This window comes from Engraulis encrasicolus, chromosome 13 (genome assembly GCF_034702125.1).
Source record: "Engraulis encrasicolus isolate BLACKSEA-1 chromosome 13, IST_EnEncr_1.0, whole genome shotgun sequence".
NCBI classification, from domain to species: Eukaryota; Metazoa; Chordata; class Actinopteri; order Clupeiformes; family Engraulidae; genus Engraulis; species Engraulis encrasicolus.
The window spans coordinates 31,887,346-31,902,345 of NC_085869.1; the positions used below are offsets into that span (position 1 = coordinate 31,887,346).

The window sequence follows — 15,000 nt, forward strand, 5'->3', positions numbered from 1 at the left end:
ATACGCGTCCCCTCTCTTCCTCTGCCTTTCTCATTCACCCAAGAAACAGCCCCTAAATCAGGATCACAGACGCTGCCTCATAAGTCACACTCCACTGCCTGCTTATTCAGCCAAAGGCCTTCACAAGGAGCTCCAGCGCTGCCTCTCCTGGATCCCTTTAGCGCCCCAGAAGGGCAAACAGCACCCTGTGCAGCTATAGGCACAGCATACACAGTGTAGACAGTGCTACAGTCCTCTGTTACACACAAAAAAACTGCTTTTTCAGGAATAACTGTTTACTGTGATCACCATGTCGTGCAGAGGGGGGAGATGAGACACAACAACAGGACTCAAGAGACTGCAGCACTTCCCCTCGATAGGCCTATAAAAACAAAATGGCTGACAGCCAACAGAGTCACATGGTGACGGCTCCTTTTTGTCAGAGATCGGTGCAGCGACTAGAGGAGGCCTTGACCAGCTGTACACAGTGCAGAGACTGAACTGGAAAAAGGGCGCCATTTTAATTGACTGTGTGTCCACTGCTTTGCCAAATGTGCCACATTTTTTGTTTTTAAACATGTGGTTAAAAACAAAACATTTTAATAGTATGTAAGGGTATTTGTAAGGATGTCATTCTTCTACTGTACATTATGATGGCTTATGTTTGCAATGTTGTTGATGAAATTCTGTAGTTGCCCATGTGAAGAGGATTTTAGAGTTAGACATTGTGCCATGAAGTCAAATCATCAGTCTCTTGCAGCCGTTTCCAGTCCAAGTCCAGTTATCAGTGAGACTATGAGGAATCTGAATGTGAATAATATATGTTTTGGTTTTCTATATCTTTTTTGTACACGTTTTTGTTGTGCAAATATGTCAAGTTTTTTGTATTTGTCAAGGAAAGTAAACATCTCACAGATTGCCTATGGATACATTTGGTATTTTCTGTCTGTGTAGTCAGCGTATTCATTTGTTTTTTTCCATCTATGCAAATACTATTTATAGAATTGTAATACGTTGTTATTAAAGTTTTTCAGCAACTTTTGGTCATGTGGTTTTCCTGTATTCCCTGAAAAGTTTGGTAGCTTAAAATGAGCATAACATAGGCAATATTTGTTTCATATCAGAGAACTTTTCTACTGCCTCTGGCATGGCATATTAATTTGAGACTGTTAAAAAATGTGAGGAATGTTTTCTTACTGACCGGTATGCATGTGGTAGGTCTAGGGCCAGTGCTAGTCAATTTGGTGCCCTAGGCCCCTTTACTCTTTGTGAAACTGAACGTGAGAGCCCAACTTCCATTGCCATCGTGACACAGCACTCCACAGCACATTGTGAAATTGCATATATGCCTCACCCATGCAAGGGGGCAGCGCCCAATGGTGCCTGAAAGGGAGCAGTGCCGCAGGACGGTACCATGCTCAGTCATGGAGGAGGATGGGGAGAGCACTGGTTAATGACTCCCCCTACCAACCTGTTGGGTTGGGAGTCGAACCAACAACCTTTGGGCTACAAGTCTGACACACTAACCACTTAGCCCTGACTGCCCTATACATTGCACAACAGATCTAGTACCGACATACAGTATACAGTTTGTGACTGGCCATTGAATTCATCGCCAATGTAAAGTTTGATTTTTTATTTCACTTGGGGTTTTCATTTTGTGGGACATTGCTGCATTACTGACGGCCCCATGAGCCTCAGAGGTGCGGTGATACTTGAGAGATCCGTGATACTGATACCAACCACCTGGTGACATTCAGGAATTGACAGTCATTTAAGTCTAAATGCCTGCAAATAAACAACACAAAATATATGTGCTGACATGTGTTACTATGAAATTAAGAACAGATTTAGTCCATGGTTGGATCTCAAATGGCGCCCTTGTGCACTTCAGGCACTATGTTTCAGTGCGTAACTAATACGGCATACACACTGAAACATGGACACTGAAGTGCACAAGTGCACCATTTGAGATTCAGCCCATGACTACTAGAACAGTAGGCCTAGACTTCAGATCACAAAATTAGTGTAGCTCACATGTGACCCCTGGTGGCTAGTACAGGTATCACGCACGGGTGTAGCCTGTGCCTGTGACCATCGAGGCCTACGTCTGCTTCTGGTGTGGTGTCTGCACCAACACCTCCAGACGCCACGCCATAAGACATGGTTGCGATACTGTAACTGCAGGCTACGGTGTATATATAATAATAAATAAAAAATAAACTGTATTTGTATAGCACAGTATCATACAAGGCATGCAGCTCAAAGTGCTTAACAAATGAATAAACAACAATGTTAAGATAACATATATATATATATATATATATATATATATATATATATATATATATATATATATATATATATATATATATGAAGAGTTCCGATGCAAAACCCCCTAAGTGCCATTTCAGAAAATAATCTTAATTCATTTTTATTTAATACAAAGCTATCAAAATTGCATATTTTTTAATTTTGTTTATGTAATATAACTATTTATATGTATTATCAAGTACATGAATGTATACCAAACCAACAATGGGGTTCTCTAAAAATATAGAAGTGCAGGTCTTCAGAAATGGAGTTAGGGGGTTTTGCATCTGAACTCTTCATATATATATATTTATACAGCTGAGGAAAAAATGAGGGACCACTTTGAAATTTTCACCCAAATCTTAAATCTAATCCAACACCTGGTCATCCCATTGATGGGTAGACCTGGAGTCTACAAACCGCAGTGTCATGCAACTGTGAAATTTGACAAAGAAAATGTGATCATCACATACAAAGTTATCTGGGAATAAAACTTGCTGCCCTCTACTCTGACAATGTCTCCCAACTCTGAGGATTGTCTTTTTCAGCCGGGTCAATGCTCCAAGCCACGCAGCTTTGTCAATTAGTGTGTGTGTGTGTGTGTGTGTGTGTGTGTGTGTGTGTGTGAGAGAGAGAGAGAGAGAGAGAGAGAGAGAGAGAGAGAGAGAGAGAGAGAGATATTATTACCAATGTCTTATTTAAAATATTTTTTCCTAAACTGCACATTGGAGACTGATGGTCAAACGCAATTTCAAACTTCTGTGCTAACCCTGTATAGCCTAGATTTTTGACAATAGGCCTACACTTGACTTGAAATGACTTGAATCATGCATCATGAATGTGTCGTTGACAGATGATTATTTCGGTTTAGAAATGTATGGTCGCTTCGCTTGTATGTTGTTTTTGTTGACAGTACGGATAGGTCTACTTGAGGCCGGAGATCCATTATAGCGTTACGCAGTGCTTAATTTGAGCCGGAACATGCCGGAACAGGATCCCCCACCTCGTCATTTTGACCCCCCCGTGTTCCGGGACTTATTTTGGCTGATCCCCCACCTCTCGTGAATGATTAAAAAAAAAAAAGTTCTTTTTTATTTTTTTTTATTAAAAGGTTTTTAAATGTAGTAGCCCATAACTTCTATTCATAAATTGTACAAAAATAAATTGATGGATTAGGTTTTTATAATAAATCTTCATACCTTCATGTCTATTCAATGTTACTGGTCGCTTGACGTTGACATACAAACCACGCCTCAAGAGGAACAGAATGGAAAATTAATACTGGCGGCAAATACAGGTCAGACGGAGGTCAGTGTGTCAGTGAGAGGGACAATCAACTTGTGCAGGAGAAAAGTTTTACTTTTAAAATGTCTAAACGACAGATGAGTTTAACTTCATTTTTCAAGAAAAAGGAAGAGAGAGAGGAGTCAAAACGCTACAAAGCAACCGGCGATGGGGACAGCAGCGTCGCTGCTAGCATCCACGAAGCAAGTAGAACGGCTAGTTCTCCCACCGCCTCAACAGCTCCTAGTTCTAGCGTGCAGGTGCAGCTAGCTACGACCGGTGCTGATACAGACTACACAGCTGCCGCGGATCAGGACAACCAGCCAGATGCAGTTGAAGGACAAAGCCACGACGACCACCAGACCAGTGCTACAGCATCACAGCAAGAAACAACCGAGCTGGAGCAAGAGGTGACAACTGGGACAGTTAGCATGGAGGGTTCAGGAGAGGAGAGCGGGGACAGCGGAGGAGAGCAGGATGGGGCAAGCGAGAGATCCGGGAAGGGAGGATGCTCACATATTTGGACGCCAGAGCAGTTTAAAATCAAACAGTCATACAACCCCTGGCTGGTTATGGGGAGTTTAGGTTTAGGCTGCACAACCTGTCAAAAAGTGGGGACATTGGGGCCACTTAAGACTGGGGGGCTGAAACTTGCCAAAGAGTGGGTGTCCAGTACAGTGTCATCATCGGCTTTGGATATCAAAAAACAGCAACGCGCACTCCGGAAAAAAGTATTCGAACATGCCCGTACTAAAGCTCACCTGGCAGCCGCAAACATTCTGGAGAAAGCCAGAGTAGACAGTATGGGCCAGTGTGTAATGAACAGCCTGTCCGACCCACCAATATTTTCACTGAGCTTGTCGAGCTAGATGATCTAACTGCCCACGGCATTGTCCATGCACTGCTGACTGCCCTGGAGCGTCTTCATTTCACCCAGGAATTTCTGTCTAAAACCCTCATTGGGGTAACTTGTGATGGTGCGTCCGTTATGTTGGGGCGTAAAAGTGGAGTGGCGAGTCGGCTCCAGACAATGTTCCCCAACATCACTCTGTGGCACTGCTCAGCCCACAGACTTGAGCTCGCGGTTGCCGACGTAGTGAAAGAGATGGGCGCCGTAAATCACTTTAAAAGTCTGATGGACAAGCTGTATGCACTGTATAGCACATCCAACAAAAACCGATTGGAACTGAGAACGGCTGCGGAGAGCCTCGATGTACAACTATGCAAAATAGGTCGAATTCTAGATACCAGGTGGGTGGCCTCAAGTTTTAGAACAGTCGACGCTGTGTGGAAGAATTACCCAGCACTTTACAAACATTTCCAAACGGCATCCGACGACCCCTCTCGCGATGGCATCACAAGGCGCACATACAGCGGGCTTGCTATGCGCCTGTCTTCACATGCCTTTGTGAACAATTTAGGCATTATGTGCGATGCACTACAAGAATTGTCTGAGCTTTCAGTTGAGCTTCAAAAAAGAGACGTCACCATCATTTCAGCACACAAGACAATTTCACGTGAAATCAGAGTACTCGAGGCAATGTCAGAACGGCCAGGGCGCTACACTGAACTGAGCCAAAGGGGGATCGTTGAAAACTCATTCCAAGGTGTCACACTGAATGGAGGAAAGCCAAGTGACAAATCACTCGACCACAAGCAGTTTTTCTTAACTGTGGCCAAAAACCTGGAGGAGCGCATGCTATCGCAAGGAGGTCGCGTGCCAGACAAAACTGGATATAACAAATTCATTGAGGAGTTGAAGGTACTTTACGCACAGTATTGGCCTGATGGAGCAGATGCGTTGTATGGAGAGACTGAGGTTGAGTCACTGTGCCAACGCTTCAACATCACAAACCCACGCGCTGTCCTACGGGCCTACAGGGCATACAGGGACTCGGATGGAAACGACATGCCCGATGAACTGAGGGAATTACTTGTTGCTGTCAACAGTATTCCCATTGCAAGTGCTGAATGTGAGCGTGGCTTTTCTCAAATGAATCTGATATGCACTCCCCATCGTGGCTCTCTGCTCATACCCACCATATCATCTTTGCTGTTCCTGAATCTTGTTGGACCACCACTGGATAAATTCAACCCTGTCCCTTACGTCAGATCGTGGGTTTCCAAGGGACACAGAAACGCGACAGACGCACGCAGTAAAACGCGCAACAGAGAGAGGGAGGAGAATCCTGACATGCTGGTGATGTGGAATATTATGAGCAGCTAAATGGTGAGTAATTTGCATTTGTTGTCCGTAACACACACACACACACACACACACACACACACACACACACACACACACACACACACACACACACACACACACGCACGCACAGCGCGCGCGCACTCACTTCAATGAGTGTGTGTGTGTGTGTGTGTGTGGTCCTTGATAGTTTTTCAGTGTTTAACAACACAGTCTGTCTCATTAGGTACACTGGAGTAAATGGCGTAACATCTATGTAATGCTATGTGCTAGTGTTGTAATTACACCACAAAAGTACTTTACTTTTGACACCTCTGGTGTGTGTGTGCGCGGCAGAAGTAAGTCTTTTACAATTTGACAGCCTGTCAATAGCATATTCCAAAATATTTGGATCTTTTACCTGTGTGTGTGTTCCTCGCAATCCGCTCACACACATACAAACACGGTCTCTCTCTTCCTCTCTCTTTCTCTCTTTCATTAGGATGGACACTGGTGCTTACACCCGGTGATCCTCACCCCCTCCCACCCCCACCCCGTGAGGAAGGACTGCATTGTGACCCTCACCCCCCTCCCTCCCCACCCAGTGAGGAAGGACTGCATTGTGACCCTCACCCCCCCACCCACCCCACCCCGTGAGGAAGGACTGCATTGTGACCCTCACCCTCCACCCACCCCCACCCCGTGAGGAAGGACTGCATTGTGACCCTCACCCCCCACCCACCCCCACCCCGTGAGGAAGGACTGCATTGTGACCCTCACCCCCCTCCCACCCCCACCCCGTGAGGAAGGACTGCATTGTGACCCTCACCACCCCTCCCACCCCGTGAGGAAGGACTGCATTGTGACCCTCACCCTCCACCCACCCCCACCCCGTGAGGAAGGACTGCATTGTGACCCTCACCCCCCACCCACCCCCACCCCGTGAGGAAGGACTGCATTGTGACCCTCACCACCCCTCCCACCCCGTGAGGAAGGACTGCATTGTGACCCTCACCCAAAGTGAGGACCCTCACCCAGTGAGGAAGGACTGCAATTGTGACCCTCACCCCCCAGGACGGAGACCCTCATATTGTGACCCGTGTACATACTGTTAATAGTTTTATGTGTTTGACCCTCACCCCGCTCCCACCCCCCACCCAATGAGGATGGACAATCTTAAGTGTACATACTGTGTATATAGTTCTCTGCAAACCTATGTTTGCACAATCTTATGAAGTGTACATACTGTATATAGTTCTCTGCAAACCTATGTTTGTACAATCTTATGAAGTGTACATACTGTATATAGTTCTCTGCAAACCTATGTTTGCACAATTTCAAGTGCACATATTGTGTATAGTCCTCTGCAAACCTATGTTTGCACAATCTTAAGTGTACATATTGTGTATAGTCCTCTGCAAACCTATGTTTGCACAATCTTAAGTGTACATATTGTGTATAGTCCTCTGCAAACCAATGTTTGCACAATCTTAAGTGTACATATTGTGTATAGTTCTCTGCAAACCTATGTTTGCACAATCTTAAGTGTACATATTGTGTATATAGTCCTCTGCAAACCTATGTTTGCACAATCTTATGAAATGTTCATACTGTATGTAGTTCTCTGCAAACCTATAGTTTAAGTCCACCAACATCTTCAGAACTTTTTATTGGATTTGTTGCATGGGTGAAATATGAAATGAACATACACTATATTTCCCTCCAAACAATAATTCTCCTTATATAGAGTTGTAAGACATATTGTTTTTAAGTGCAATGTCACACTGCTTTGTGGAAAATGTCTATGGCTCTCTGACAGTGAAAAATGTCCATATGATTTCATACCATTATCACACAATAAGGAGGGTCAAAAATAGTTTTAAAACCAATAAACTGTCAAAAAATCGCACCGAAATGGACTGGAATGTTCTCGATCATGGTAGCCAAAGTGTGTGTAGTAGAGGGTTAACGTGCAGAGTATTTTGTTCGTAGTGCAGGTACTGTTTATGCTGATCTGAATATGAGCATATCCACTCCAGTTTGAGTTCTGGAAGAAGGTTTTGACTATTATTTGAAGTGCGCAGTCGCCATCTACTGGTGGATATAATTAAGTGTTTGATGAAACAAGGCGTTTGTCCTCAAAGGCGCACCGTAGTGTTGTCTACGTCACCTAACCTATTATCGCGAGATATTCTGCAGAGCAACAAAATAACAACAATCTAGTCATCTGTTTTCAGAATGTACGTCTCGTGTGATTTTGTAATATTGATATGTTCTAATATCTTAATAGCTAAAAAAAAAACACAATTACCACATACATACATCATTATAGACATTGACATCTTTGGATGTGTGGGCAATGTAATGGCCTACTGAAGAAACGGGAAAGAAAAAGCAAATCAATGTTAGCACATAGCTTGCTAGCTGTGTTGCGTGTGTTCACCTCTGGATTTATATGGAATAATTGCGGCAGACCCAAGATCACGACCGCGTGCTAAAGGTAAGGGAATATGGTTATTAATTTTGCATTCCGCGACATGCTGACTTGGGTCTGCTTGCCCGGTGCGATTGTTGCTAACTTTTTTCTTTTGGTTCGGCTAAAGGATGGGTTTGTTGCGCTGTGTAGACGGACTCGGGTGTAATAGTTACTTTCTCTTTTCCAATTTCGTGCGCTTTAAAATCTGTGCCCCTGCTCGTCATGTTTTGCTTTTACTTGTCTTAAGGAGAGTTTGGCAATGCTCTCTAAATGGTATTTCAATACATATATCATGCCTAAACGACAGGGGAGTGCTGTGAACATCTTCATGATGAAGGAAGAGTTGGGTGGTGCTTGAAGATTGATCGGTTACAAAATAGTGTTTTTCACATTTCAGACGTAAGCTTACCTGCAACTGAGTGTTATTGGATGACTGGTGGTCGCACTACTGTTCATGTACTATTGTAAACTATTCATTACATACAGTGATTTTGGCAACAAAACACAGCAGTAGGATGGTTTGTTTTAGTGGGTGTCTGGATTGGTCTGTCGCGCGTCTGTGTGCTCACTTTGCTAGTAGCCTGCCCTGCTGTGTAAAGTGATGACGTTTCATTTTACGCTTTGAGATAATACCAAATGTGTTTTGGACCGGACATGCATGGTGCGCCATCGACCTCTTTTCGTGGATGTGTGTTGCACTGCCAACAGTGTTTTTATGGTTGTTGTCCCCCTGTTGTTTACCCATGCCCCTCGAAGAGATGTGCACCAGCAAGGGACCCCTGAAATCTTGGCGTGTGTGTGTGGGCCATTATCTCCCTCTACAAGCTAGCGCCTACCCTGTGTCAGGGATGTTGAGCGATGGCAAGCAAATCGATGACGTAATGAATTGCGTATCGTATCCAGACTACACATGCATTTTTTAACAACAGCCACATTTGTAATTCGGACCCTGCACTTCATGTAGCGCTCGTTTTTGGTAACGCAATCTTATGTCATTTATTTTATTAAAGTGATGTTGTTTGAAATGACGCTTGTATGTGCAATGTGTATGTGTAACAGCTGTAGAAGTGCCTTTTTTTTTTTTTTTTTGGTGTGCGTTCCGGGACCTCAGTCCATGTCGTCATCGACGTGTCTTTAAGTCTACTTTGCGTTCCGTTACCTGCTGATTTACAAATTAAGCACTGGCGTTACGTTATCGCAGCTAGACGTACTGGATGTCCCAGTGTCGACGCACTGCTACTACAGCTCGCGTGGCCCGGGAGTTATATACAGGAAGTATATCAATCTACATTTCTAGCCGTTTTTATCCATATAGCAAACCAACTGCCCCTAAATTACAGTTCAAAATGCTCTTACCGAACTCGGCACATGTGTTTTTTCCACACACAGCTTGGCCTCGTGTTGTTATGCTTATGGTCGAAATCGAACATAATCATTTGAACCCAGGTATCATAAGCACATGCAACATACATGCTTGTAGTCTATATTTTGTACACCCAAAAGTTCGACAGATGTCAAAAATCTACTTTTACCGAGGGAAATGCACCTTCATGATGACCACAGGTATCATGGGACATCTTCATGTAATCAACAGTCATTGGGTAACGCAGTCCGTCAGCCGCTGCTAATTTGCATAACTTTCAGGAGAGCTCAACTTTTTGACGTGCCCCCGAGCCACGCTCGCCGTGCCGGAATCCCAACATGCATTGCGAGTCCGGTAACGACGATATGCCGCATTTCATTGAAAATGAATTGAATGCGTTGGTACGGCTTGCGTAAAACTGACTAGTGGATGGGCACCGTGAGTTCATATTTCCGACGCATGTGTACACTGGCTGGCACGAGCGAATATGTCTTTCATGCTATTGGAGCCAAATCCAGTAAATCATCGTCGTCTCCGATGTGATTGGTCTCGTGAAAGTCGTTTGGCCAATAGAATTCTGCCTAGCACAACCTTGCCAGCCGACCGCCCCACTGCCCAGACTTTCGCTTCAGTAGGCTACTTTGCAAGGACTGCCGTAGCGGCTGCGTCGTTGCTTAGCCCAGTCTTTGGGACGGCGGTGTGTCTAGAAATCGGGGGATAAGCGCGCAAACAAGAAAGCAACTTGCAATTTTGGTCTTCCTTCGGTCGAGATGGCTTCTGGAGCAGATAGACCAGATGGCGGGGATAGTGAAGAAGACGAACCGGAAGATGTGTACGAAGTGGAGAGAATTATTGACATGCGAGTGGAGGAGGTGAGTTTGGGAGGGAGGGGGTGTTGGCAAGCCTCTCAGGAACCTTTGCTAGCAGTGAAGCTAAATAGCCAGCTTGCTAGCATGTGGACTTGTTAGTTCCTACTTTCAACTTACTTGAATTTCATGGTTGTTTTTCCTGAAACATGCAATAATGTGGTAAAGTAGTAACCAACACCCGTTGCAAAACATCCCACTGCTGTTGAAAGTGCAGCCATTTGCACGTTTTAACTTAAGCTGACACGACTTTCATTGCTAGCCAGGCAAGGTAGCTAAAGCGCAATTCCTCCTTGGGTTCCCCAGGCCAAGGATAAATAGTTGCACTGCCTCCTGTAGGCTAGTGGGCCTCACTATGGCAGCTGATGGCTATGTGCTGTGCCATGCAGCTACCTTCCAGAGCCTTTTCATCCATGTTGTTAGCTGCTCTGTCTATTATTTGGCGGAACTGAGACCGCCACGTTACCATGACTGGCTGCTGAAGAAATGTTGTGCTTCTCGAGAACAGTTGTTTTTTTCATCATAGCTACATTGCTAGCTTGCTAAGTAAGCAGCATGCCTATTCAGTAAAGGGGAGGTTATTAGAATAGTAGTAGATTTGTTTTCGTTGTAGTAGAGGAATTGTTATCAGTTTACCAAGTACTCTTGGCAATCGGCTTAGGGGGTATGTTGTGTTATTGTTGGAGTAGTTAGTCTGACTGGCGTGTTTATAAAGTTGATATAGGCCTACACACAGGGGTGCCTTAGCTGTGGCGGGTGCCTTGTTTACCTTGGAAATTAACTGGTTGGCAATGGGCGGACAGCCTTGGCTACCGTCCTTCAACTAACTTCTTCTTAGTTTTAAAAGCACTACAGTTGGCCCGTTTAGTTACATGTTTTTGTAGCCTAGTTGTGTCCTTAGTTGGAAGAAAACAACGGCTGTCGCATTGCTGAAGGCAGCCCAACCTATCAGGGCAATGAAGTGCTAAGTGACTCCTGAACTTGCATTCTTCCATTGAGTGGACAATCAATCTACAACACAAGTAGCTCTAGAGCAGGGGTCAGGAACCTATGGCTCTAGAGCCACATGTGGCTCTTTTGGGAACTGTATATGGCTCTTACTTATCTAGGGTTGCCAACCATCCCTTGAACTACTGAATCGTCCTGTATTTATAAATAAAAGTATGGGTTCCATATTGAGTTGAAACGGGACAAGGGATGTTAAAAAGTGTTAAAATGCAGGAAATTACATCTAAAAAATACAAAATTCTCCCAGACCTTCACCATAATGAAGTTGACAGTTGGCAACCCTATACTTACCTGTTATCAATAAAAGCAATAACTTGACAGTACACTCTAAAATTGTTGGGCTTAATTGAAACATGCTTTTGATTGTATTCAGTGTTTTTAAAATGGTATGGCTCTCATGAAAATTTCTTTTAAAAAAATTGGCGTTTATGGCTCTCTCCACCAAAAAGGTTCCTGACCCCTGCTCTAGAGTGTACGTCACCGTGCAATCCTGCTTTACTGGCTCTGGCATCGATAGTGTGGGCTACATCATCACTGATGTACTAATCTTGGGGATACCTTATCAAGACTGGTTGTCCGTCTTTTTCTCGGTGGGTAACTTTGAAGGTACTAGCATTAAGTTACTTACAGCTAGCTATTAAAAATAATCCAGCAGTGAACACTTCTGGCCTGATTGAGCTAAGCCCAAAAATGTGGAACTACAGCTTTGATTGTGGTTGTGGTATGATGTCTTCTGTGTGCACAGTGTAGTGTAAGTGTATAGCAGTTGTCTCATCACCAGCAGTTAAACATGCTTGTAAATTGCACCGAGATTAATAAAGTTACTGGAAGCACACATGCTTATCTAGCAGTGGCAAAGTAATAGCTTGGGAAATAAACACTGCGTGACAATGTTTACATTAAGTTCCTGTTTCCCAAATAACTTGGTCTACAATCATGGTAACTTCCGCAGTGTTTTTTTTGCTGAATCACGTCATGCTTGGCTTTTCTGCTGTGCTCTCCCTTTACACTCATTGTCTAGAACTACATGTGTTTCTGACACACATTCTCACCCGCCTCTTCTCCATTCACCTCACACTCTGTACCTGCTCAGCAGTAGCCAAGGGACTCTACTCAATGACAGGGTTTTTTTGTTTGTCTGAAAGATGCCTGATGAACATCCAGCGTGATCGAAACGTTGCTTTTTGAATAATAAAGTTTATTTTTGGAGCTTATTGGCTGTGTGCAGACCTACCTTTTTTCAACTGTCTGCCTTTTTGTCTGGCACCTGCAACAAGTGTTTTTGGATGTGCGCACTGCGCACCCTATCTTAAACTACTGCCTGAAGACAAGACAACAAGAGGTTGCTTACTTCCATGTAATGAAAATAAATTGCTGGATCAAAGCATCCTCTGTCACATGACACATTGTTTAGATTAAAGTATGATTTTTTGAGTTGTTGTTTAAATTACGCTGCTGCAGATTGATGTAGGGTGAATGTTATGGTGGTCGCTCCTTGTTTTTGTAGAGCAGGCTATAAAGAACTGGTTTGGTGTAGTCCCATTTCCCTGTGAGGTAAAACGTCCCTTATTGCCAGACGAGGAGCCTTCAGTGGTCCTTTTTCCCGGCAAGACTTCCTCATTTTCAGTTTGGCTGCCATGTCTCCTGAACGGGTGGTGCTCACACTCCAAGGGGAGGCTTTCCTGATTGTGTGTGTGTGTGTGTGCGTGTGCGTGTGCGTGTGCGTGTGTGTGTGTGTGTGTGTGTGTGTGTGTGTGTGTGTGTGTGTGTGTGTGTGTGTGTGTGCGCGCGCGCGTGCGTGCGCGTGTTGTAATAAGGTGATGACTGTTGTCTTTGCACCGCAACACACACACCTCCTCCTCTCTTTTCCTCACACATCCTCCTCTCACACACCCGTATTGCTTCGCTTCCATAGTCTGCTGGGACCTGGACAGACGGCCTAGTCTACCGTCTTACAGGAGTTAACAGAAGTGCACCTTTACACACACACACACACACACACACACACACACACACACACACTGTGCATTGTTTGCATGCATATACACATTATGCATAACGAATACAGTCAATTCATGCTTTTACACACACAAACACACAGACCTGCATGCACTCTGCAGTCCGCACTTACGTGCATGCACATGGCTGTGTATGTGCCTCTAAACCGTGCCTGTGGTGTAGCAGAGGGTGGTTCCTCCCTGGTGACTCAGTAGAGTGGTGTCTGCAGCTGTGATACTTCTGGGTGCTGATATTCACCCCCCCCTCTACACTGAGTCTTTCTCCGTGGCTCACAACTTGGCAGGCTGTACGGAGCCCTGGGCTGGCTGGCTGGCTGGCTGGTTGGCTGGTTGGCTGTGCTCTGGCAAGTCTAGAAGGGCATCGAGGAAGTTGAGTAGGTGGAGGGGACTGCCCTGTGGCCACTCTTGTCCCTTGGCAGACGACAATGTGTGTGTGTGTCTGCTGCTGTGTGATGTTTTGCTTTCAGCTGCGGTGAATGCTTCATCGTGGCAGTGTGTGTGGGAGGAGGAGTGTTGTTTGGAAATCAGTATGTGTGTGTGTGAGTGAGAGTCAGAGAGAGGATTGTTAAGCTAAGCTTAATGTATGACGTGTGTGAGAGAGGGCATGTATTTGACTATGTTTGTGTGAGGGAGTAAACCGGTACAGGATCACAAAGTCCCCTGATCCAGCTGCACTGTCCACCCCCCTGTTTCCTCAAAGCCACCCTCACCCTCCCTCCACCTGCGTTCCTCAATGCCACACCGTCACTCACCCAAGGACAAATTGAGCAGGGTGATGGAGGGGCAGAGAGGGGAGAAGCGGAAGAATGGAAAAAATAGACTGATGGGAGTGGGAAGCGTACGTATACACACACACACACACACACACACACACACACACACACACACACACACACACACACACACACACACACGGAAACCAGTGAGAGGAGAGAGGTCTATAACGGCAAAAGGAGGCCAGTGCTGTCCCCACAGGGAGGTAGAGAGAGATGGAAAGAGATGAAAGGAAAGGGCGGAGGAGAGAATGATGGGAAGAAGGGAGAGGTGATGAAAGGCGTGTGAACCAACAGCGCATGTGCAAAACGTAGTCTCACCTCATTAAACAGGCCCATCCAATCAAGAGAGTCCATTTGTTTGATTGATGGGTAGTATTACTAATAATGACGAGCTATTGTTTTGGGAGGGGAGCCGTCCATTTTTTTTTGTTTCCGGGCCTCTTGGGTCCACCACTGCAGATACGGGAGAAAAGAGCCAGGCTTGTGCACACCGCTAAGGCTGTAACGATACACCCAACCCACGATTCGGTTTGTATCACGATATATGACCCACGGTTCGATATGCCCCACGATTTCACACAAAAAAAATTTTGAAAAAAAAAATAGAAAAAAAAAAATAAGAAGAAAAATAAATTATATATATATACTTTGTAATTAATATCTTTTTTTGCATTTACCTGCCTGCATTAATTTTGTCGGCTTACAAGGCTGAATGATGTTGCAGATATAGGC

The 15,000-nt window shown here is 44.8% G+C and overlaps 3 protein-coding genes across 4 annotated transcripts in view; all 3 read left to right on the plus strand.

The window, feature by feature from the left end:
- aff3 (AF4/FMR2 family, member 3) overlaps window positions 1-358 on the plus strand; it is a 66,341-nt gene extending 65,983 nt beyond the window's left edge. Inside the window, exon 19 of the mRNA XM_063213700.1 lies at window positions 1-358. This exon is cut by the window's left edge and continues 1,389 nt beyond it. The gene's annotated coding sequence lies outside the window, so the exon portion shown is untranslated.
- Window positions 359-4,485: 4,127 nt separating this feature from the next.
- On the plus strand, window positions 4,486-6,326 carry LOC134461686 (E3 SUMO-protein ligase KIAA1586-like). The gene is made up of 2 exons (XM_063214568.1): window positions 4,486-5,806; window positions 6,264-6,326. Exon 1 carries the CDS (start codon window positions 4,565-4,567, stop codon window positions 5,801-5,803), a length of 1,239 nt encoding a protein of 412 aa, XP_063070638.1. The 5' UTR covers window positions 4,486-4,564; the 3' UTR covers window positions 5,804-5,806; window positions 6,264-6,326.
- A 3,896-nt stretch (window positions 6,327-10,222) lies between these two features.
- The window catches only part of mphosph8 (M-phase phosphoprotein 8), a 44,105-nt gene continuing 39,327 nt past the window's right edge, over window positions 10,223-15,000 (plus strand). For both annotated transcript variants that reach the window (XM_063213702.1, XM_063213703.1), the window contains exon 1: window positions 10,223-10,472. In XM_063213702.1, the coding sequence (XP_063069772.1) occupies window positions 10,371-10,472 (102 nt within the window). In that variant the 5' untranslated portion in view covers window positions 10,223-10,370. The remainder of the gene's footprint in view (window positions 10,473-15,000) is intronic.